General features: G+C 36.9%; 1 protein-coding gene across 2 annotated transcripts in view; it reads right to left on the reverse strand.

The window, feature by feature from the left end:
- The window catches only part of LOC149530897 (POLLEN-EXPRESSED TRANSCRIPTION FACTOR 2), a 139,514-nt gene extending 116,690 nt beyond the window's left edge, over positions 1 to 22,824 (reverse strand). Inside the window, exons 1-3 of one of the 2 annotated variants that reach the window (XM_089809781.1) lie at positions 22,310 to 22,824; positions 840 to 1,040; positions 252 to 326 (exon numbers count right to left, since the gene is read on the reverse strand). In XM_089809781.1, coding sequence (XP_089665907.1) covers positions 252 to 326; positions 840 to 1,040; positions 22,310 to 22,576 — 543 coding nt within the window. In that variant the 5' untranslated portion in view covers positions 22,577 to 22,824. The remainder of the gene's footprint in view (positions 1 to 251; positions 327 to 839; positions 1,041 to 22,309) is intronic. The other variant, XM_089809782.1, reaches the window with a different exon arrangement.
- Between the last annotated feature and the right edge of the window lie 413 nt (positions 22,825 to 23,237).

Raw genomic sequence — 23,237 nt, forward strand, 5'->3', positions numbered from 1 at the left:
TCAAAGCTTTGATCACTTTGCTGGATATCAACAACCCAGTGCTGCATTGATCAGTATACTAGCTCTCATTACTTACCATGTTGTCTGGTCTTCTATTTATGTTTGTTCATTTTCCATAAAGAATCATCACCATAGTGCTAGAATTATAAAATATTTGTGAGACTTGCTAATTATTCTATTCAATTAGCTAATTTGACTCCATAATCATGTTCCACCAATATCAGCATGCATTATAGACAATAGTTACTCACCAATTTGATATCTAAAAACTTGAGCACTCTGTTGTACATTCGCCCCAGTTCACTGACATTACAGTTAATGATGACCTGTATAAAGTTATAAACACATCAAATCCAAATAAATACAGAATTTAATTGCCAAAAACATGTCATAAGATTCAAATGACTTTGCCAAATAGACTTGAATTCATGCTACAACATGATGGAACTGAATTATTTACAAAGGCCACAAGAAATGCTTAAAGAGATCTTCATTTTGCATATCAATTTATGCAGATGTTTCACTTTACTGATTAATCAAGCTCAACAAATGTCAGTTTCTTATACTGCCAGAAGTTTCAATTTAGAATTGTAACCAACCATTTTGTTTCAAAGAAAGTTCTGATAAATTATCTTAAATTTTAACCAACTAAAGTGTATACATCACTTCATAGGAGAAAATAAGTCCATGAGTTTTTTGTAAGCCCTTTCTTGACAGCAAGCTGATATCAAAAATCAGACGAACACAAAGAAAAATCATAAAAAATCAATTCCACAAAACTACAGAAATGGCAATTACGAAACCACTTCAATACAAGTTCCAATATAGCTTTTACATACCGCAACCTCTATTATTGTCAAAGGAAGATGACTTTGTCTAATGATCACATAGATACAAGCACCAATTAGAATTTCAAACCATCTTCCTGCACCCCATTGCCCCTGTGTGAGTTTTTCAACCAAATATTTAACCTCATGAACTCTTTCTTTAGATAATCTCAATAATGATGTCAACTCCTTCAATTTCTTCAATGCAATCGCCTGGAAAGGAAGAATAACTTAATTAGAAGCAATTATTTGTCACTCAGAAATATACAGAGCTGATTCTGTAAATGGCTACCATTAAGTATATGATGCAAAGAAAATCAAAAGCAAACTGTACATAAGCTGCTTTTGCAATTTAGGTTTTGGTTATGCAATAAGGAATAGGGACCCTAGGAATAGTTTATTGTATAAAAATGGCACCATTGCAAGGTGGAAAACTTTCTAATGGCAACCTGTGTTGTCCAATGAAAATGGCAAAAGAAAATGAAAAGAAAACAAATCTAAAAATGTTAAATATGATAATGAAAATTACAAACTAACATGTAATTTGTCGTCACCTCAAAAGCACATGGTTTGTATCAGCATCAACTCAGGAAGCCTAAAGTGCAAGATTTGACTTCACACTTATAAAATATCTAAGTAAACTTCATAATTATTTTTTAACCCATTTCCTGATTAGTCTGATATTTTAAAATTTTCTAAAAAAGAGTCAATTGCTTATTTTCCCCAAGAGTAGAGTGAAAACAAAGATTATCTGGTCATCTAGGATAAGTATGGGACCCTGGAATCAGATATCACATAAATACACCATCAGATATTGATCTGATGGTATGGGCAATAAAAGTTGGCATTGTGTCAATTGGGACAGGTTTTGCAGGCCTAAAAGGTTGGGTGACTTGGGTCTTGAGATTTAAGAGCACATGGGATTGCTTTGGCTTCCAAGTGGATTCTCAAAGCCATGCAAGGTAATGAACCCTGGAAAGTACTTGCGAGAAACAACATCAATAGATCTATCATTAAGAAGAGTAAACAGTGCAAAGATATCTTATTATATGATATTGTTCTAGGTGAATTTGATTTCAGAAGATTTGCTCCAATGTGTTTGCCTCACTATGGGGAGCATGGTCTCAGATGAGGAAGTTGCTCTATTCCATGTATGTTTGTTGGTGGACCTCCTTCATACTCTGTTGTTTATCGTTCTATCTGGTGGCAAATCTACCTTAATAGCAAACCTCTTGCCTTAACACAATGTTGTTCCACCAAAGCTACAAAGCTAAAGGGATCTGTCTTATCAGAGACATTTTGAATGACAACTGTTTAGGGTCATAGGAAATCAGTAATAACTATGATATACACCCTTCTTAGAAAAAGAAATTCCATGAAAGATTTAGAACAGTGATGATTTTGTGGTGCAGATAAAATGGCCTGAAAATGCAGTTTTTTTATGTTTCAACTAAACAGATTTACATGACTAAAAACAACTGTTATTTTTAGATGGATTAATCAAAATTGGGGCCTGGACTGGTCAGACTCTAGTTGGCACTTTTTGTTTGATTACTTTTGGCATTCTCGGCTTGAAGACAAAAAAAAAAAAATTGTTTTCGTTGGCTCCTTTTCCTAAAAAAGCTTGTTGTTGGCTCTATAAAGTATAATGTCTTCTACTGGCATTGAACCTATCAAATGTTCCGTTTGCAACTGCCTTGAAACTTTTGCCATTTGTTTTTTGAATATATATATGCAAGCAAAGTGTGGTCTCTCTTTTTTGGGCAACCTATTGTGGGAGGAGTATAGAACCCTGCAATCAGGTAATACATAAATGAACCATCGCATTAGAGGAAAAAAGCTTCCATACGGCTCATTTTTTACCGAATATGAAAGCCTAAAGAACTTGAAAATGGAAATGACTTGGCAAGCCAAAGAATAATGAATTACCATAATGCTGATTAAAACCAGCTCACTTCAACTAAGTATAAATTTTCATGATTACTTTTGATGTCAATTTTGCAATTAGACAGAAAAATATCAATAAGTTGGATAAGTATTAAATATACTTGCTTCTTGAAGAGTCAAGCTTGTGACTATTTGGTAATTTAGGAATAATATTTTATAAATGTCATCTGTGCCAACCTGTCCAGAATTTGGCAAGTGCATGTTCCCATTTCCTTCTAGATATCAAGGATACCTGAATGTGTAAATGATGTTGTGGGTGTAAACCCCATTGGATATCCCTCTGTGACAAATTGGTTCCATTTAGCTAGCCTCACTAGCGGGAAGCTCACTGCAAGCCCCCAGCGACCAGTATTTCTTGAAACAGATCGAGAGATTAAAATGTAATAATTATAGGGTGCATTCAAGGATAACCTATGTTTGCAACTTTTAAACATGTGCTCAAGATGATCAAATCCTTCAACAATGATAAAGCAAACAATAATTTTGGCAGAGAGATCATATTGTGGCAAGTTTGGTGAAGCTTATTTTAATCCCCTCCCACGAAAAAAAATCCATGCAAGAACCCAACAGGTACTATGTAATGGGCACCCCTAGATGTCCCAAAAAACTAAACCAAATTGCTGAAAGGAATTATGTCAAACAGTTTGCATTCAACTTCTTATTTCTCCGTTTAATGTTTTAAACCCCTTATAACTCCGGAAATCAAACATTTATTGTTTGTTGTGTTTCGTGCATGGAATTGGTATCATACAACATAAACAAGAAAGAAACTACAATGATATGCCAAAAAACTAAACCAAATTGCAGAAAGGAATTATGTCAAACAGTTTGCATTCAACTTCTTATTTCTCCGTTTAATGTTTTAAACCCCTTCTAACTCCGGAAATCAAACGTTTATTGTTTGTTGTGTTTCGTGCATGGAATTGGTATCATACAACATAAACAAGAAAGAAACTACAATGATATGCAAAGTGGAAATGAACTGCTGCTAATAAAATGTTATTTTCAGAATTCATAAAACCAAATACATGGCAAATTTATCAACTCACTAATTACTTCAGCAGTATTGACATAATACTCCAGCCCATGCTTACGAACTTGCTGCTACAATACTTTGTCCTTCAATCAGTCCACTACCTTCATAATACCATTCCCTCCAAGCAGCATAAGCGTCGGACAAGTAGTGAAGAAGATATGAGCAAAATACCAAATCTGCCTGTAGCCGGAAATGCAACTAAACTGCCTGATAATGAAGCCAATAACAAAGAATTCCATAGGCCAAACCCCAAGGGAATGACGTCTAGAATGTTACAAGAGAGGATAGACGTCCTCAAATGCCAAGAACGGAGTTGCAACTCACACACCAATTTCTTCTCATATTCAACCTACCTAATGAAGCCACAAATGCTTCCTTTTATTCTATTTCCAAGGGTCCGCTCAACTCATATGGGCAATGTGGGATAAAAGATGTGTAATATATAAAACATATATTAAAATACCCCTTATGTCTCCCTTGGGTACACATCACCATAAAATAAATATTAAAGTAACACTTTAATATTTTACAATTAAATTAGATGTTACTTTAATAAAACTTTAGGCATTAAAATGTATTAGCAATCGGACTCCGAATAATGCGAGTGATAGCTCATCGGAAAGCTCTCACCGAGGAGTATCGAATCCAATCACCAAAATTGACCTGCACTATGTCCTGCCAACTTACTAAAAATAGTAAGTATGCCTGAAACTGAGTAAATCAACTTCGTTTTGGCCCAAACTGGAAATGACTAGGCCAAAACACTCCAAGATCCCATTAAACCCTTCGTTAGCCCTCAGGACCATGTAGAACAAGGCTAACGCACACACACTTGGTCAACTGCTAAAATGGGGACATTACAGTCCACCCCCCTTGAAATTGCTTTTCCTCAAGCAATCTCAGTCCAGCCTGCTGAATAACCTGCTCACTCTCCCATGTAGAATCTTCCTCCGGCAGGTCTTTCCATCTGACCAAATACTCCTTCACTATCCTGTTTCTAAGCTTCCTCTCTCTGGTGTCCAGAATAGCCTCGGGTACTAACACAAGCTTCCCCTCCTCATCCAAAGGGGGTAAATCTGCAGAAGGCACTACACTCTGACCAATGGCTTTCTTAAGCCTAGACACATGAAACAAATTGTGCACTCAATTGCCCTCTGGAAGCTCAAGCTCATAGGCGACTTTGCCCACTTTGCGAATCACCCTGTAGGGACCATAAAATCTATGGTTTCAACTTTTCAGCTCCGCTCTTCTTGAGCGATGACTGTCTATATGGTTGTAGCCTCAAGTAAACCATATCCCCTACCTCGAAGCTGCGCTCTATTCGGTGCTGATCAGCATACAATTTATGTTGATTCTGGGCCTGTCGTATATTCTCTTTGAGCACTTTCAGGATGTCCTGACTATCCTGCAATAAGTTTTTGGCTTTGGGCACTCTACTGTCCCCCAAAACTAAATCCATGAAGCTAGGTGCTTCATAACCATAGAGTGCCATAAAAGGAGTCATCTTGATGGACATATGATAAGTGGTGTTATAACAATACTCTCCCATATGCAACCATCTGATCCAAGCCTTTTGTTGTGTAGTTACTTAGTTCCTCAAATATCCTTCCGCCCATTTATTCACAATCTCTGTTTGCCCATCTGTTTGCGGATGATAACTAGTGCTAGGTGTAAGATCTGTACCACACAACCTAAACAACTCTTGCCAAAAAACACTCATAAACTTACTATCCCGGTCGCTGACAATGAATCTGGGGAGCCCATGTAACCTGAATATCTCTCTAAAGAAAAGATCTACCACCTGTGCTGCTATGTAAGTAGACGGAATAGCAAAGAAGTGAGCAAACTTCGTCAAGCGGTCCACCGCCACATAGATGCAATCCCTTCCCTGCACTCGTGGTAAACCAGTGATGAAGTCCATCGAAATACTTTCCCATTTCCTATCAGGAATGCGCAAGGGCTGTAATAAACCTGCAAGAAATGTGTGCTCTCCCTTATTCTGTTGACAAACCACACACTCCCTGACATACCTCTAAACATCATCCTTGAGCCCTTTCCATGAAAATCGCTCTCGGATCTGCCTATAGGTCTTGAAGACCCCCGGATGTCCAGCTGTGGGTGCATCATGAAATGCCTTCAGTATCGCCTCTGTCAAATGTGATGATGGAATCAAATAAACCCTGTCCTGAACTCTGATCAATCCATCTATCACCTCATAGCAATCATCCTGTATGGTACCTGAAATCAATCCAGAAGCCCAAGCATCTCCGACATACTCTGCTATAATCCGATCTCTCCAATCTCCTGAAATCTCTGCCAGAGCACATAAGTGAGGTCTCCGAGATAAGGCATCAGCCACCACATTTTTCTTACCTTTGACAAACTCTATGTCAAAGTCATAAGCCTACAATTTAGTCACCCATTTTTGTTGCCGGTCATTAAGATCATGGTGGCTCATGAAGTATTTAATACTGTTGTGATCAGTCTTGATCACAAAACGTCCACCTACCAAATATGATCGAAATTTGGCCAATGCATGCATTATGGCCAACATCTCCTGGTCATAGATAGAATAACTTTTCTCAACTCCCCGGAGCTTCCTACTCTCAAATGCAATGGGATGCTTCTCCTGCATCAATACTACTCCAATCCCATCACCTGATGCATCACAATGAGGCTTCGTGAAATCCGGTAGAGCTAGAACTGGACATGAAGACATTACCTGCTTGAAATGCTCAAAACACCTCTGTGCTGCCCCTGTCCACACGAAGGCTCCTTTCCTGGTAAGATCTGTCAAGAGTGTAGCAATCTGTGAGAATCCCTTAACAAACCTCCTATAAAAACCACATAAACCAAAGAATCCCTTAAGCTGTGTAAGGTTTGTGGGAGTAGGCCACTCTACAATAGCTCTAATCTTTTCGGGATCAACCCGAACGCCATCTGCACTAATGATATGCCCAAGGTAAAGGAGCTCAGTCATGCCAAACTCACATTTAGATTCCTTGGCATACAATGACTCTCTCTCTAGAATAGATAACACCTCCTCCAGATGATGTAAGTGCTCCTCCCAGGTCTTACTGAAGACCAAGATGTCATCAAAGAAGATCAGGACAAATCTCCTCAGCTGCTTCCTAAATACCTGGTTCATACAACTTTGAAATGTAGCAGGTGCATTGGTTAGACCAAATGGCATAACCATGAACTCAAAGTGGCCATAGTGACATCGGAAGGCTGTTTTCTCAATGTCCTTTGCTCTCATCCTGATCTGATGGTATCCGAATCGCAAATCAATTTTGGTGAAAAAGCATGCCCCATGCAACTCATCAATCAGCTCATCAATCCTAGGAATGGGATATCTGTTTTTAATTGTTTTCTTATTCAGTGCCCTGTAATCGATGCACATGCGCATCGTCCCATCCTTCTTCTTTACCAATACTATTGCTGAAGCAAAGGTGTTCTTACTGGACCTGATATGCCCCATCTCCAACAAATCCTTAATCGCCTTCTCTATCTCATCCTTGTGTTCCTTAGGATGACGATAAGGAGTAATCATAACTGGTTTGGCTCCCTCCTCAAGCTCAATAACATGTTCCATCCCTCTGTCACGAGGAACCCCATGAGGAATATCGCTAAATACTTTAGCGTGTCTATCAAGTATCTTCTGGATATCTGGTGGATGACTCTTTTCTTGTGGCTCTGGTGAAGTTGGCATAATGTAGCACTCTGCCGCCCACTCTATGTCATCATGACAAAAAAGTCTCTGCATTCTCCTCAAGGACACTACTCTGCAACCTCCATCTCAAAGTCCTCTAAGTACCACAGTTCTGCCCTCATGCTGGAATCTCATCTCCAATTTCGCTAGATTGAGTGTGAACTCAACTAGTGAAGCCATCCATGTCATGCCGAGGATGACATCATAATCTCCCATGTCCACAACATAGAACTCATCCTCCAACTCGTAGCCATCTCCAAACCTGATGCGAAGATTAGATATCTTCCGAGTACATAATAACTTATCACCGTTTTCCACCATGACTCTAAACCCATCATGCTCCTCTGTCTGTAACCCTCTCTTGGCTACCAACTGTGCATCTATGAAGTTATGTGTAGCCCCAGTGTCAATAAGAGATATCACTTTCTGCCCCTGGATAGTACCCTTGACCTTAAATGTGATTGCCTTTTGGGCCCCTGTCAAACGTGCCAACGATCTATCATCCTTAGGAATGTTGCTCTCCTCTATAGTGTTACCCTCATCTGAATCGGAGTGTTGATCCTCCCCTTCTAACTCTGACTCTTCTGCTGAAAAATACTCCATTTGATTTGCCTTAGCCTTGAGAGAACATTTATGAGATAAGTCCCAAGGCTCTCTACAATGGAAGCACAGCTTCTTCTTTCGAAGTTCATTCAAGGTTTCATTGTCTAGTTCTTTTGATCCTTCTTTGGGTTTGCTATACTCTTTCTGAAACAGTTTTTTGTCTTTGTCCTTGCGGTAGGAAGAATCTGTTGAGTGGTTTTTTCCTTTGTATACCGAAGGGGCTAAATCTCGTGCCTTTTTAGTTGCTTCAGCTAAGGTGAGTGGATCATGTCCCTTCACCCAACCTCGCAATGGATCAGCAAGACCATCACAAAATAACACCACCAATCTCCTAGGAGAGATATCAGTAACAAGTACAGACAAGCGCTGAAACTCGGCAATGTAAGCATCCACAGAACCTGACTGTTTTAACTGTGCTAGCTCCTTGAAATGTAACTCGGGATCCTTAGTGTCAAATCTCCCAATCAATGTTTCGGTGAATTCCTCATAAGATGTAATCTGATTATGCCCCAAAGTCACCATGCCATGATGCCACCATTCATGTGCAACGCCATCCAAGTGCATAGCCGCATACTTGATAGCCTCCTCCTCAGGCATAGGATTTAGCTGCAAGTATGTATCTACCTTCTGCACCCAAGCTCCTGCAGTCATCTTCCCTGAAGCATCATAATAAGGTAAAGAAAGTTTTCCAACTTTCTTCCTCAGCTCAAAGTTTTGATTCCTCTCTCCTGCTTTAGGCATGTGTCTCATCCTCAAGTCCATATAATCTCTAAGAGAAATATCCGCCTGAAACTCCGGTCCACTAGCCTCCCAGTCCCTCCTGAACTGATCCTGTAACTCGGTAATCTGCGGTTCGTTTACTAGTTGAACCGGATCTCTGGGTGGGAAAGTGGGTAGAAGAGGTCTCGAGCTCGCAGTCCGCGCTGAGCGTGCAACATGTCTAAAGTTATCAGCCTCATTCCCATTGTTGTCGTGTCCATTATTACCATTAATGTTATTCTCAGGACCATTATTGTTGCCTTGGCCTCCATGGTTATTGTTTCCCCCGTTGTTATTGTTTCCCTCGTTGTTATTGTTTCTGTTGTTGGCATCACCTGGATTAATATTGACACCCATCTGTCTAGCCATGAGCTGCAACATCATGTCCATTCGCCTATTCTGCTCCTGCTGCATACGCTGCCCCTGCTCTAATGTATCCAGTAACTGTCTGAACAGTACCTCCCCCTGATCTGGACCAGCATTTCCGCCTCCGCCTAATCCTGTATTCCTGTCATCTCGATCACCCATATTATTGTCCTGATCAAAGAATATCTCCTCTGTGTCTGTATGGTTGGATTCAATGTCCACCAACACAGATGTACTAGACTGTTTGCTTTGCAAGCCTGAAATCCTATTTTGTCTTGCTCTGGTATCGCGGAAATTATAAGACCCCTGTCGCATGCTCAAACATAAATGCTTAGCCTGTGTTTTTATTTATTTCTGATTTTAGTGTTTTGACATTTCGTCAAACACTTTTTCCCTCTATCCGGCTATTCCAAATTCCCTTTAAGACCTCCACAGGATGGCAGGACTTATAGCTCTGATACCACTGTAATGGGCACCCCTAGATGTCCCAAAAAACTAAACCAAATTGCTGAAAGGAATTATGTCAAACAGTTTGCATTTAACTTCTTATTTCTCCGTTTAATGTTTTAAACCCCTTATAACTCCGAAAATCAAATGTTTATTGTTTGTTGTGTTTCGTGCATGGAATTGGTATCATACAACATAAACAAGAAAGAAACTACAATGATATGCAAAGTGGAAATGAACTGCTGCTAATAAAATGTTATTTTCAGAATTCATAAAACCAAATACATGGCAGATTTATCAACTCACTAATTACTTCAGCAGTATTGACATAATACTCCAGCCCATGCTTACGAACTTGCTACTACAATACTTTGTCCTTCAATCAGTCCACTACCTTCATAATACCATTCCCTCCAAGCGGCATAAGCGTCGGACAAGTAGTGAAGAAGATATGAGCAAAATACCAAATCTGCCTGTAGCCGGAAATGCAACTAAACTGCCTGATAATGAAGCCAATAACAAAGAATTCCAAAGGCCAAACCCCAAGGGAATGACGTTTAGAATGTTACAAGAGAGGATAGACGTCCTCAAATGCCAAGAACGGAGCTGCAACTCACACACCAATTTCTTCTCATATTCAACTTGCCTAATGAAGCCACAAATGCTTCATTTTATTCTATTTCCAAGGGTCCGCTCAACTCATATGAAGATGTGTAATATATAAAACATATATTAAAATACCCCTTATGTCTCCTTTGGGTACACATCACCATAAAATAAATATTAAAGTAACACTTTAATATTTTACAATTAAATTAGACATTACTTTAATAAAACTTCAAGCATTAAAATGTATTAGCAATCGGACTCCGAATAATGCGAGTGATAGCTCATCGGAAAGCTCTCACCGAGGAGTATCGAATCCAATCACCAAAATTGACCTGCATTGTGTCCTGCCGACTTACTAAAAATAGTAAGTATGCCTGAAACTGAGTAAATCAACTTCATTTTGGCCCAAACTGGAAATGACTAGGCCAAAACACTTCAAGATCCCATTAAACCCTTCGTTAGCCCTCGGGACCATGTAGAACAAGGCTAACGCACACACACTTGGTCAACTGCTAAAATGGGGACATTACATACTAACTCTAACAAACACCTAATTGCTTCACTTTTCAAATGTTTGACATTTTGTCAAACACTTATCATGCAAGTTTTGAAACCACTGGTACGAATTTTCTGATTGTCTTTTTTGAGTAAGTAGGCTGCAAATGAAGTTATTGAATACTTCTAACAATGCAAGGTTGTTATAGAAATGATATAGTAGTTGTTTCAGACCTTTGATAAACATGTAAATGACTGAAATTAACTAGTGCAGCTAATTGAATAAAGACAATCAATTGTCATACATCCCAACGTACACCAACAGCCACTAAGCATTTCAGTAAACAGGTGGCGTACAAGCCATATGCTGATAATAAACCAAATACAATTAACCATGCTTGAGATTTCCAACTATATTGCTAACATTGCACAAGACAATCATACACACTAATTTCCAAAGAATGTCTATTACAATGGCAATGACATGCATAAGAAATTTATTCAGAATTTATAGAGGAGAATTATCCAAGACAAAAATCCAAACATAAAACCAAGCATGCTCAAAATGAGCTTCTCCGTGTTCTTTAATACCACAGACCTGTGACTCTTCCTTCCCTCTGCATATCTCTTGGAATTCCTATTGTCTCTTTATATTTCCTCTCTTTTAATTAAAAATAGCTTTACTGATTTTCATTGAGCTCCGGTAATGTTATTTAATATGTTATAAAGTTCTCATTAAATTTTATGTGATTTGACAATTTTAAAACTTTATTATTTGATTATCTATCCAGAAAAAAACTTAATTTATTTGATTGAAATCTAATGTTACAAAAAAAGGGACATTACAGCATGTTCTAATTGAGTGCCATTTCTTAAGGAAGCAAGTAATTGAGCACCAAGGTAAGCAAGAGTATGTTGCTACTATTACAATAATAGATAGCTTCTATTATTATCCATTATTATTTAATGGTTATCTATTTGTAATCTATTTTAAATATTAGAATGTTTCTAATGTTTAGTTACCTGTAATAAATTGTTAGTTTTCTATTAGCTAGAATAGATTGTTTCTATTCTTTATGATCGTTTCCTAAAAAAACATCATTCATTCTTTTGTATATATTGACCTCTCGGTCGTTGATAATATTAAGCAAGTATTTTACCAATTATTTCGTAATATGGTATCAGAGCCAATACTTTAAAAAAAATTGAAAAAATTATAATTTCTTTCAAAGTTATTTGCTAAAAAAAATTCAAAATTATTTCTGCAACCTTCTCTACAACCCATATAGGGTTTCCATTCTGAGAAATCCGACAGTGAAGAAAATCGCAACCAGGGTTTAGGGCCATTTTTGGCATGATTTTTCTCCTTTGTTGCTGGTTTTTGGTTCTTAATCGTGATTTTTTGGCAGCAGTTTCTTGTGTCTTTCTGCGTTTTTTGGATGCATTTTTTCTGCTCTCTTTTTGCAATTTCTAGATACAATTTGTGGCTCCATATCCTTTGGTTCTTGGCCTTTTTTTTTACAGACATTTTTTTGCAAAAGGATTTTCCTCATTCGTGCGCCTATGACTGCAAAATAATGTCATTTTTGGTGTCCAATCTCTCCCCGCTGGCACCGTCTCTACCTTAACACCTCTCTCTGTGGAAAAATCAACCATATTCTCCCTAAAATCTCCATTTTTCTGCAAGCTTTTCCTTCCATGGCTACCGACTAGGGTTTTGTTCAAAAACCCTAATTTATTGGCTCAAAAAAAATTTGATTGCAAATCTTTGATGGGTTTTTCGAGAGTTCAAATGGGTTGTCAGCATATTTTCTCGGTGCGTTGATTTTTTATCCAGCTGATCCAGAATCTGACAACATATTTTGCTTGAGTTTTTCGAGCTCTTTCGAGTACACCTTCAATTTTTCTGTCTTCTCTATTTTTGCCTTGAAGTACATGCCTTCATAGAGTGCAATAGTGACCTACAAGAAGAGGTCTACATGACACAGCCTCCTAGTTTCAAGGTTGCTAGTAAAGAACATCAAGTTCTTAGATCAGTGAAAGCTCTCTATGGCTTGAAGCAGACCCCTAGGGCATGGTACATAAAAATTGATAACTACCTCAATGATCAAGGCTTCCAAAGGAGTTCTTGAAACTCAAATTTGTACATCAAGACTACTGACAGTGATATCATCCTTCTGGTTATTTATGTGGATGATTTGATCATCACTGGCAGTTCGACACCTTTGATTCAAGGAATCAAACAGAATTTATGCCAGTCTTTTGATATGACTAACTTTGGGCTCACACATTTATTGCCTAGGAGTTGAGGTTTGCCAACAGTTTTCTTGTATATTCATCTCTCGGTCCAAATATGTCACGGCTCTTTTAGACAAATTCGCTATGTAGGATTGCAAGCTTGCATCTACACCCATGGAGAAAGGTCTCAAGTTATCAGCCAAATTTAATTCTCCTCCCCTTGATGATATTACATACAAGCAACTTGTAGGCAGCCTCATCTACCTCTCTACTACTAAGCATGATATCAACTTCGCAGTCAGCTACATCTCACGCTTTATGACAGCTCCCAAGGCTGATCACTAGGTGGCAGCAAAGCGTGTGAGTTGTTATGTGAAGGGCACTATAGATTATGGACTTCTTTACTCTTCAAGTTCTAATCCTACACTCAATGGGTTCACCAATTCAGATTGGGCAGGCTCTGTTGACAATAAAAAGTCAGCTTTTGGATATGTGTTTAGTTTGGAATCCAAGTGTTGTCACATGGACCCGTAAGAAGCAGCAGGTAGTTTCTCTCTCCTCCACAGAAGCTGAATATCCAGGGATTGTTAAGGCCGGATGTGAAGCTATTTGGCTTCATCAAATGCTTGGGGATATGTAGATGTCGCTAGTAGGACCGACCACTTTGTTTGTTGATAATGAAGGTGTAACCAAATTAGCGCAAAATCCTATCTTCCATGAACGAACCAAGCATGTGGTTGAAGACGGGACAATAGACTTGATGTCAAAGATGGCATGATTCTTTTCATTGATGTCAATGGACTAGTTAATGGTATTCAAGTTTATTTATTCAAGGTAGAAATAATAGTTTATTTTGGACAGTATCTTCATATGTTTTTTGGTTGACCTGTTTTTTTGCAAATTGCTTTATAAAACTATTTTTCTACAAGTTTTTTGGCAGATCTACCTTTTGCAAGTAGTTTGATGGATGGCCTATTTTTTTGCAAGTTGCTTCTAGGCCAACCTACTTTTTCATGAGTTGCTTTTTGGTCAACTTAGTTAGAGAAGGGTATTTTAAATATATAAAAACAAACTATTGGCCAACCTAGTTAAGGGGCCATAACCTTTGTTGAAAGATTATATTTGAAGGGGTACAAAAAGATGTCACTTGAAGTTTATTTGATGATCAATTCATTGAATATCATTTCTACTTTAAGAGCATACCTATAGCAGAAGAAGAGAAAACTTATATAATAAAATCAGACTGTTTGGAGCAAAAATAAGATATCATTTCATGAAGGCATATTTCAGATTTGCGAGAATTCATTGAAGATCCTATTGTAGATTCAAGTGGAGTTGTATTGTAGATTCAAGAACGAAGTCTTAAAGGACATTTTGTTGATATTGTGAGCAGATTTTGAAAATCATCTAGATCAGATCCAAAACATCACTATTATCTTGCATTTTGAAGGTTGGAGCCTTCTATTCTAATAGATTGAGAGGTTGGTGCCTCTCATTGAAAGAGATTGAAGTCCCTTGTTGAGATGGAGCTTAAAGGAGGAGATCGATGTCTCTTGTGGGTTGGCACCTACAAATTTGTAAGAATATTTCAATAAAAAGCAATATTTTACTGTGGTTTTCTCTCGCAAGCATGAAATTATGTGTGGATCTTGTGTTGCTCTTGTTAGATCTTAATTGTGTAGATACTTCATTCATTGCTTTCAGATTGCTTATAAATGCTAAAGTTTTAAAGTGAAAATATTGTTCTTAAACTGATTCAACCCCCTCTCAATATAAGTGAGTGTGTGTTTTCTTTACTTTTGGAGATCACTGACTGAGGCAACTAGGGTTTCTTACCAGTGCTGATCATAAGCAAGATCTGAAGCTGTTTACTGGTAGTTTTTTATGCCCTAATTAAAGCAGCTAGGGTTTCTACACTTGCTGATCATTAGTGCAGTTCTGAAGCTGTTTACTAGTGGTTTTGTTGCCCCAAATTAAGCACCTAGGGTTCCTTAGAGTTGCTGTTCCTAATTACAGAATCTGAAATAGTTATTTTGTTGTTTGATCTCACATATTAAGATAGCAAGGGTTTTTCACAGAAGCTGTTCATAACTATATGATCTTAAGCTGTTCATCAGTTGTTTGGGCTCCTTTTTAAGATGCTAATCATTGGTTATCTTCAGTATTGCAGCCAATTTGCTTGCATTGGCAGCTAATGAGTATGTTGATAATGCATTGGAATGAGATTACTCTATCTATATATCATTAATTTGATAGAGTATTGTACTCTCAGTTCATTGATGATTGTAAGGGTTTCAAATGTTTTGCATTTATTTATTGTTGTGCATTCAAATTCAAGAATCAAAAAACACGAAATTTAAACTCTGCAAACAGTATTCTACCAATCACAAAGTATGCAAACTGTCTGTTAGAACATAAGAATTTTTCTATTAAAAGCAATATTCTACTGTAGTTTTCTCCTGCAAGAGTTACTCCACATGAAATTATGTGTGGATCCCGTGTTGCTCTTGTTAGATCTCCATTGTGTGGATACTTTGTTCATTGTTTTAAGATTGCTTATAAATGCTAAAGTTTTAAAGTGAAAATATTGTTCTTAAAATGATTCAACCCTCTCTCATCATAAGTGTGTGAGTGTGTGTTTTCTTTACATTTGGAGGTCACTCACTAAGGCAACTAGGGTTTCTTTCCATTTCAGATCATAATTGCAAAATCTGAACTGTTTATTGGTAGTTTTCGATGCCCTAATTAAAGCAGCTACAGTTTTCACACTTGCTGATTATTAGTACAGATCTGAAGCTGTTTACTAGTGGTTCTGATGCCCTGAATTAAGCACCTAGGATTCCTTAGAGTTGCTGTTCGTAATTACAGAATCTGAAATAGTTATTTGGCTGTTTGATCTCACATATTAAGATAGCAAGGGTTTTTCACAGAAGCTGTTCATAACTATATGATCTTAAGTTGTTCATCAGTTGTTTGGACTCCTTTTTAAAATGCTAATCATTGGCTATCCTCAGTATTGCAGTCAATTTGCTTGCATTGGCAGCTAATGAGTATGTTGATAATGCATTGGAATGAGATTACTCTATCTAGATATCTTTAATTTGATAGAGTATTGTACTCTCAGTTCATTGATGATTGTAAGGGTTTCAAATGTTTTACATTTATTTATTGTTGTGCATTCAAATTCAAGAATCAAACAACATGAAATTTAAACTCTGCAAACAGTATTCTACCAATCACAAGCTATGCAAACTGTCTGTTAGAACATTAAAAAAATTCCATAAAAAGCAATATTTTACTATAGTTTTCTCCTGCAAGAGTTACTCCACGTGAAATTATGTGTGGATCCTGTGTTGCTCTTGTTAGATCTTAATTGTGTGGATACTTCGTTCATTGCTTTAAGATTGCTTATAAATGCTAAAGTCTTAAAGTGAAAATATTGTTCTTAAAATGATTCAACCCCCTCTCAATATAAGTGTGTGTGTGTGTGTGTGTGTGTGTTTTCTTTACTTTTGGAGGTCAACTCACTAAGGCAACTAGGGTTTCTTACCATTGCTGATCATAATTGCAAAATCTGAAGCTGTTTATTGGTAGTTTTTGATGTCCTAATTAAAGCAGCTAGGGTTTCTGCACTTGCTGGTTATTAGTACAGATCTGAAGCTGTTAACTAGTGATTTTGATGCCCTGAATTAAGCGGCTAGGGTTCCATAGAGTTGCTGTTCATAATTACAGAATCTGAAATAGTTATTTGGTCGTTTGATCTCACATATTAAGATAGCAAGGGTTTTTCACAGAATCTATTCATAACTATAAGATCTTAAATTGTTCATCAGTTGTTTGGACTCCTTTTTTAGATGCTAATCATTGGTTATCCTCAGTATTGCAGTCAATTTGCATGCATTGGCAGCTAATGAGTATGTTGATAATGCATTGGAATAAGATTACTCTATCTAGATATCTTTAATTTGATAGAGTATTGTACTCTCAGTTCATTGATAATTGTAAGGGTTTCAAATGTTTTGTGTTTATTTATTGTTGTGCATTCAAATTCAAGAATCAAACAACATGAAATTTTAACTATGCAAACAGTATTCTACTAATCACATACTATGCAAACTGTCTGTTGGACCATACGAGTTGTTCTATAAAAAGAAATATTTTACTGTGGCTTTCTCCCGCAAGAGTTACTCCGTGTGAAATTACGTGTGGATCCTGTGTTGCTCTTGTTAGATCTTAATTGTGTGGATACTTTGTTCATTGCTTGAAGATTGCTTATAAATGCTAAAGTTTTAAAGTGAAAAGATTGTTCTTAAACTGATTCAACCCCCTCTTAATATAAGTGTGTGTGTGTGTGTGTGTTTTCTTTACTTTTGGAGGTCGCTCACTAAGGCAACTAGAATTTTTTACAATTGCTGATCATAATTGCAAAATCTGAAGCTGTTTATTGATAGTTTTTGATGCCCTAATTAAAGCAGCTAGGGTTTCTACACTTGATAATTATTAGTGTAGATCTAAAGCTGTTTACTACTGGTTTTGATGCCCTAAATTAAGCAGCTAGGGTTCCTAAGAGCTGCTGTTCAAAATTACAGAATCTGAAATAGTTACTTGGCTGTTTCATCTCACATATTAAGGCAGCAAGGGTTTCTCACAGAAGCTGTTCATATCTATATGATCTTAAGTTGTTCATCAGTTGTTTGGACTCCTTTATAGATGCTAATCATTGGTTATCTTCGGTATTGCAGTCAATTTGCATGCATTGGCAGCTAATGAGTATGTTGATAATGCATTAGAATGAGATTACTCTATGTAGATATCTTTAATTTGATCGGATATTGCACTCTCAGTTCATTCATGATTGTAAGGGTTTCAAATGTTTTGCATTTATTTATTGATGTGCATTCAAATTCAAGAATCAAATGACATTAAATTTAAACTCAGAAAACAAGTATTCTACCAATCACATAGTATGCAAACTGTCTGTTAGAACATTATGGCAAGGAATGCAATCAGCAAGAGTGTCAATTGTTTGACATTATTCCTTCAAAGCTGAATGGGTGAATGAAATGCAACAAAACTCAAATGGGTTAGGACATTACATGATTCATGTTTATCTTAAGAATGCATCCAAAATAGGTAACCAGTAATTCCAGCAAAAGGACATAGCATATTTAGAATCTTATGGATATAGTCAGGACTCACAATTTAACCATATACCGCACTATAATAACACAGTCCAGTAGAAACAACATTATCTAGCATTGGTGTATAAAAATGAGCCATGTTCAATAGCATGACCAGAACAACGGATCAAACACAGGGACATGTTTTCATGACAACAAGGTACATAATGCCTTTTTTAGGAGGCAACATGAAATAGCAATCATAAAAATATGCAGAACTTATAAAAAAAAAAATGATTCAAATATTCATATGATAAGTATTTACCATATTCATTATATAGCCATAATATGAAACATTAGAGATGAATTGACAATTCACATTAGTCAACATATAGATGCAAAAAAATTCAGCGTCTAATTATTTGAGTTTCCACTACCAAGATGCAAAAATTACAAAAGGAAAAAGGCCCAGAGGATACAGCTACACACTGACAAAGAGTAGACAACTAGATCTAGTATTGCTATGACTTTGCCTTATCTTTGACTAAATCAAAATTTGACTTTGAATCTAGTCACAACCAATATGAGAAACAATCTCATCCAATGTAATCCCCAACAATCCCTTCTACACCCCCTCCTCATCAATCTATGTGGCATCTACGAGATCAACATCCCTATAAAGCTAAAAGTTGTTGACACTCAAGCATGTCAATCCTTAAGACACAAAACACTATGCACGGCCACCACCTTCTCCATCCATCAAGAGGAAATTCTATTCCTATTGACTAGTTGAAGGAACTTAATTGTGGATCAGCTCTAGAAGAACGAATTGTGGACATCTGAAACAAGTTGTTCATAGTGCTCCACCATTGCATTACAATGAGCCTTATGTGCCCCAAACATGTTTCCAAGTCAAGACCACTACTATGTGTAGACACCTAAAAATCCTTTAGAAAATAATATTTTTATTTTCTGAAAAAAGTCCCTGATGACATCATCATTTATTAATTAATTAATTATTTAATTTATTTATTTATTTTTATGCCATTAAATCCCTTTATCTTAATTAAAAATATTTAATTAAGGAATCCCTCCCAAAAATGTTTAAATCTTATTTAAACATTATTTCCTTATTTATTAATTATTTAATTAATAAATTGACCAAAAATCTCAAAATAAATTATTTATTTATTTTTTGCCCAAAACTTGGCCAATTTCCTTAAGACCACTAACCTCTTCCAAAATCTTCTAATTCTTCTTTAATTTCAATTAAAAGCTAATCTCATCATTTCCTACCCCTAATCCCAACTCAAAATATTTAATTAAGATTAAATATTAATCCTCATGTTTATTAAAAATATTTTAATAAATATCTCCTCAACCTAAACCCTTGAAATAAATAAAACTTTACTTATTTCCTAAAAACCTTATTTATCTTCATCCTAAGAAGTTCTAGACTCTTCTAGAAAGTTTTCATCCTCATCCAAAGCCTAGACTCTTCTAGAAGATGTCAATCCTTATCTTTAATCCTAATCCTAATCCACCCCCTAACCTTGTCACATTCCCTAAACATGGGTTAAGACTTGCTAACCCAAGCCAAAGTTAACAAATATCTCCTCCTTCACCCACCCTCATTTATTGTCATCCACTTGCCCATCTCTAACAAGTCTAATCTAATCTTAACCCAAGCCTAATCCAAGCCTTAATCATTTGCACATTCCTAAGTCAAGTTTAAGACTTTCTTAATCCAACCCAAGTCAAAATATCTCAACTCTCTCACAAATATCCCAACCATAAAATTTTATGAAGCCCACAAAGCCATAAATGACTCTTACAAGCCCATTCATTGCTCTTACAAGCCATTATGAGGGTCTTTATGAGCTTTGAGCCTCCTTTGTTGACCCCTCAACCCCTCTTGCTCTAACCAATGACCCTGTGACATGTGTCACTCCCTGATTGGCTGTAAAGAAGCACAATCTATGTGCTCTCCTCTCATTCAATCTAAACCTTCCATAAGATTTTTCCCATCCTTGCATCCTAGCCCTTGATCCCTCAAGCCCTTTGCCTATTTAAGAGATCCTCTCCCAAGCCATTTAACACAATCTAGAAAGTAAAAGCCATAATGCCATTTTGAGAAGCCATTTTTACATCAAATCCATTCACCAAAATCTATCAAAAATCTTCCATTGAAGCCCATTTGAGCATTTGAGCACACATACATAATCAAGCCATCTTAGCTATTAGACACACCTCTACATCATGTGATCATCCTCATTGAGAGAGCCTATCTATGGCTCATATTCTCATTTGAGGACTTCACTTTGTCTCTCATGAAGTTATGTTAAATTAGTATGCAAATGTTTTTTTATTGTTTTAATTTAGTGTTTCTAACATACTAAAGTAGCATATACACTATGAATTGCAAACTTCGTCTACTCAAGCATGTTGTCAAGCATCTCATATAACCTGCAAAGGAAACTAGAATCTATATCAACATCCTATGATCCATACAACATGGAAAATGAAAGGAGAAAAGATATTTGTAAACAAAATGTTTAAAAGAGAATAATACTCAAATGAGAAAGAGTGAATACTAATACAAAAATAATTTACAAGTTATAAACACTAGTAAGTTAATAATTTAATGTTACAATCAGCAATCTTTCACCTCCAAATGGACAACCACTCATCATAAAGAAATCTGTGTAAGGACCAAAACTAAATGCATTAAAGACAAAAAAGACGTAAAAATACTCCAGCACAAATAATTCATTCTTATGAATTTAATTCAGATATGCACAGAGCATTGAACTACACTAGATTGATACAACTCATTCTTTGCACCAAGCATGCAAATATGAATGCCTAAATGATCATTGAGACTCTGCAACAAATCTTAACACTTTGATTGTGGATGTCACTTTGTCATTTGTGCTATCACTCTAAACCATGAAGTCTTCTACTTGTTACCATCCCCAAGAAATCAAGGCAAACAAAATGTTTAAAAGAGAATAAGAATGAAATGAGAAAGAGTGAAGACCAATACGAAAGAATTTACAAGTTATAAACACTAATAAGTTGATAATTTAATGTTTACAATCAGCAATCTTTTGCCTCAAAATAGACCACCAATCATCATGAAGAAACCTGTGTAAGGACCCAAACTAAATGCATTAAAGACAAAACAGACACAAAAATACTCCAGCAGCAAATAATTCATTGTTTTGAATTTAATTCAGATATGCGCAAAGCTGCACTAGATTGTTACAGCTCATTATCTGCACCTAGCATGCAAATCTGAATGCCTAAATGATCATTGACACACTGCAACTAATCTATTAATACTTGGATGGTGGATGTCACTTTGTACATTCGTGCTATCACTCAAAACCATGAAGTCTTTCAATGCTTCCCATCCCCAAGAAATCAAGGTGAAAAGCATGAAGGGCTCTATATACAAACACTACCAGTTGTTGTGACATCACGAGCCTAAGAGTAAAGTTGGATTCTTTTTTACAACTTTATTTTTCTTTTCCTCCCGAGACTTCATATATACTCTATGATTCCTCAATCATAGGCAAACCAATCTCAATCAATGGCAATTAATCGACATGTTCATCTTTATATAACTAACCATGGCTAGCTATTACGCCATGTATCCTTCTTTAATTAAACCTAAATATTCGTACATTGTTGATCCACTCCTGCAATGTTACTCCTGTGCTGCCTATTCGAATAGGGGCATTGTATTGCTGGCTTCACACTTCCTAAGCTTTGTTCACCTCTGGTCATCTACCTCACTTTCGATTAACCATCATGTCTCAGTACTCACCTTTTTTGCTAAATTTATATATAATATCGCCACACCCTTATTGAATTATTCAAATCTCTAATGGAATCTCAGAGCCGTACTAATAGCAATACCATCCAGAGTGATGGCATATACTTAACAATTTTCATGAAAGCGGCATGAATTAGACGTGTTTCTAATCTTTTGTTAAGTCTAAAAGAGTCACCTGCTGTTCTACATTTTGAAAAAAGTTCAATTTCCTTGCCAGTATCCTCCCTAGTTTAAATATAAATAAAATTACCAGACCACTGAGAACCCGGAATAATATATGAATCAAAATGAACTGAGAAATATATGTACCTGTTTCCTTTCATGATAATCGTATTCTCCAGCACCGTGTACCCAACGGCCATTACGCCTGGCTGAATAGAGACAGGAAGCTCGCGCACCGGTGTCTGTGGCGGACACAAAGTTTCCGAAGCCTTCTCCTGTTGCGGCGTCCCACGCCGACGTGAAGGCTGAATCTTCCTTCACACACCCACACGACTCACACACCACAATACCCGTAATCGCATCTGTCGTCACTCTTTTCTCTCCGCACCTATCACACTTCAATGGCTCTTCCATTCTGTGGATGTTTTCCCTCAAATGGTAAGATGGCCCTCTACCACGCACTTCCCTTCGACTCTGGACAGAGATTTTGCGATTAATGTCTGTTTGTCCCACATTATCAAAGCCAAATTTTCAATGCCATTTAGGTTATTGGGACAACACCGGCACGAGGAGCTCTCAATTACTAGGTGCCCGATAGATCGCTTTTATATACTCTGCTACTGAATTTGTCGGTCACTTTTATATGCTCTGCTTCTGAATTTGTCGGTCTCAATCGATAGAGCACTTTTATATAAGACCTTGTTGCGCTTCAAGGAGAGTATCTGAAGTGGGGTATGAAAACTCTTGCACTGCACATCACTAAAATCTTCAACAAAATCTGTCAAGAAAGTTTTCGAAAGATTGGACAATCAGCCTTGCAATACCACTTTTTAAGAGTGGTGATGTTAACAATCCCTCCAACTATAGGACCATAATGATCAATCCCCTCTTTGCTAAACTTTGTGGCAGCATAATAGAAACTAGGATCAGCAAATGTGCAGAAGAAAATCATAAACATGCTAAAGGGCAAGTTGGTTTTAGGCCAAAACACTCGACAGTGGATCATTGTGTCACTCTGAGACACATTATTGAAAAAGACTGGGAGAAAAAGGAAGAGGTTTTTTGTTGCTTTGTT

This window comes from Cupressus sempervirens, chromosome 11, assembly GCF_028749045.1.
Source record: "Cupressus sempervirens isolate cs-2001-9-10 chromosome 11, ASM2874904v1, whole genome shotgun sequence".
In the NCBI taxonomy this organism is placed as follows: domain Eukaryota; kingdom Viridiplantae; phylum Streptophyta; class Pinopsida; order Cupressales; family Cupressaceae; genus Cupressus; species Cupressus sempervirens.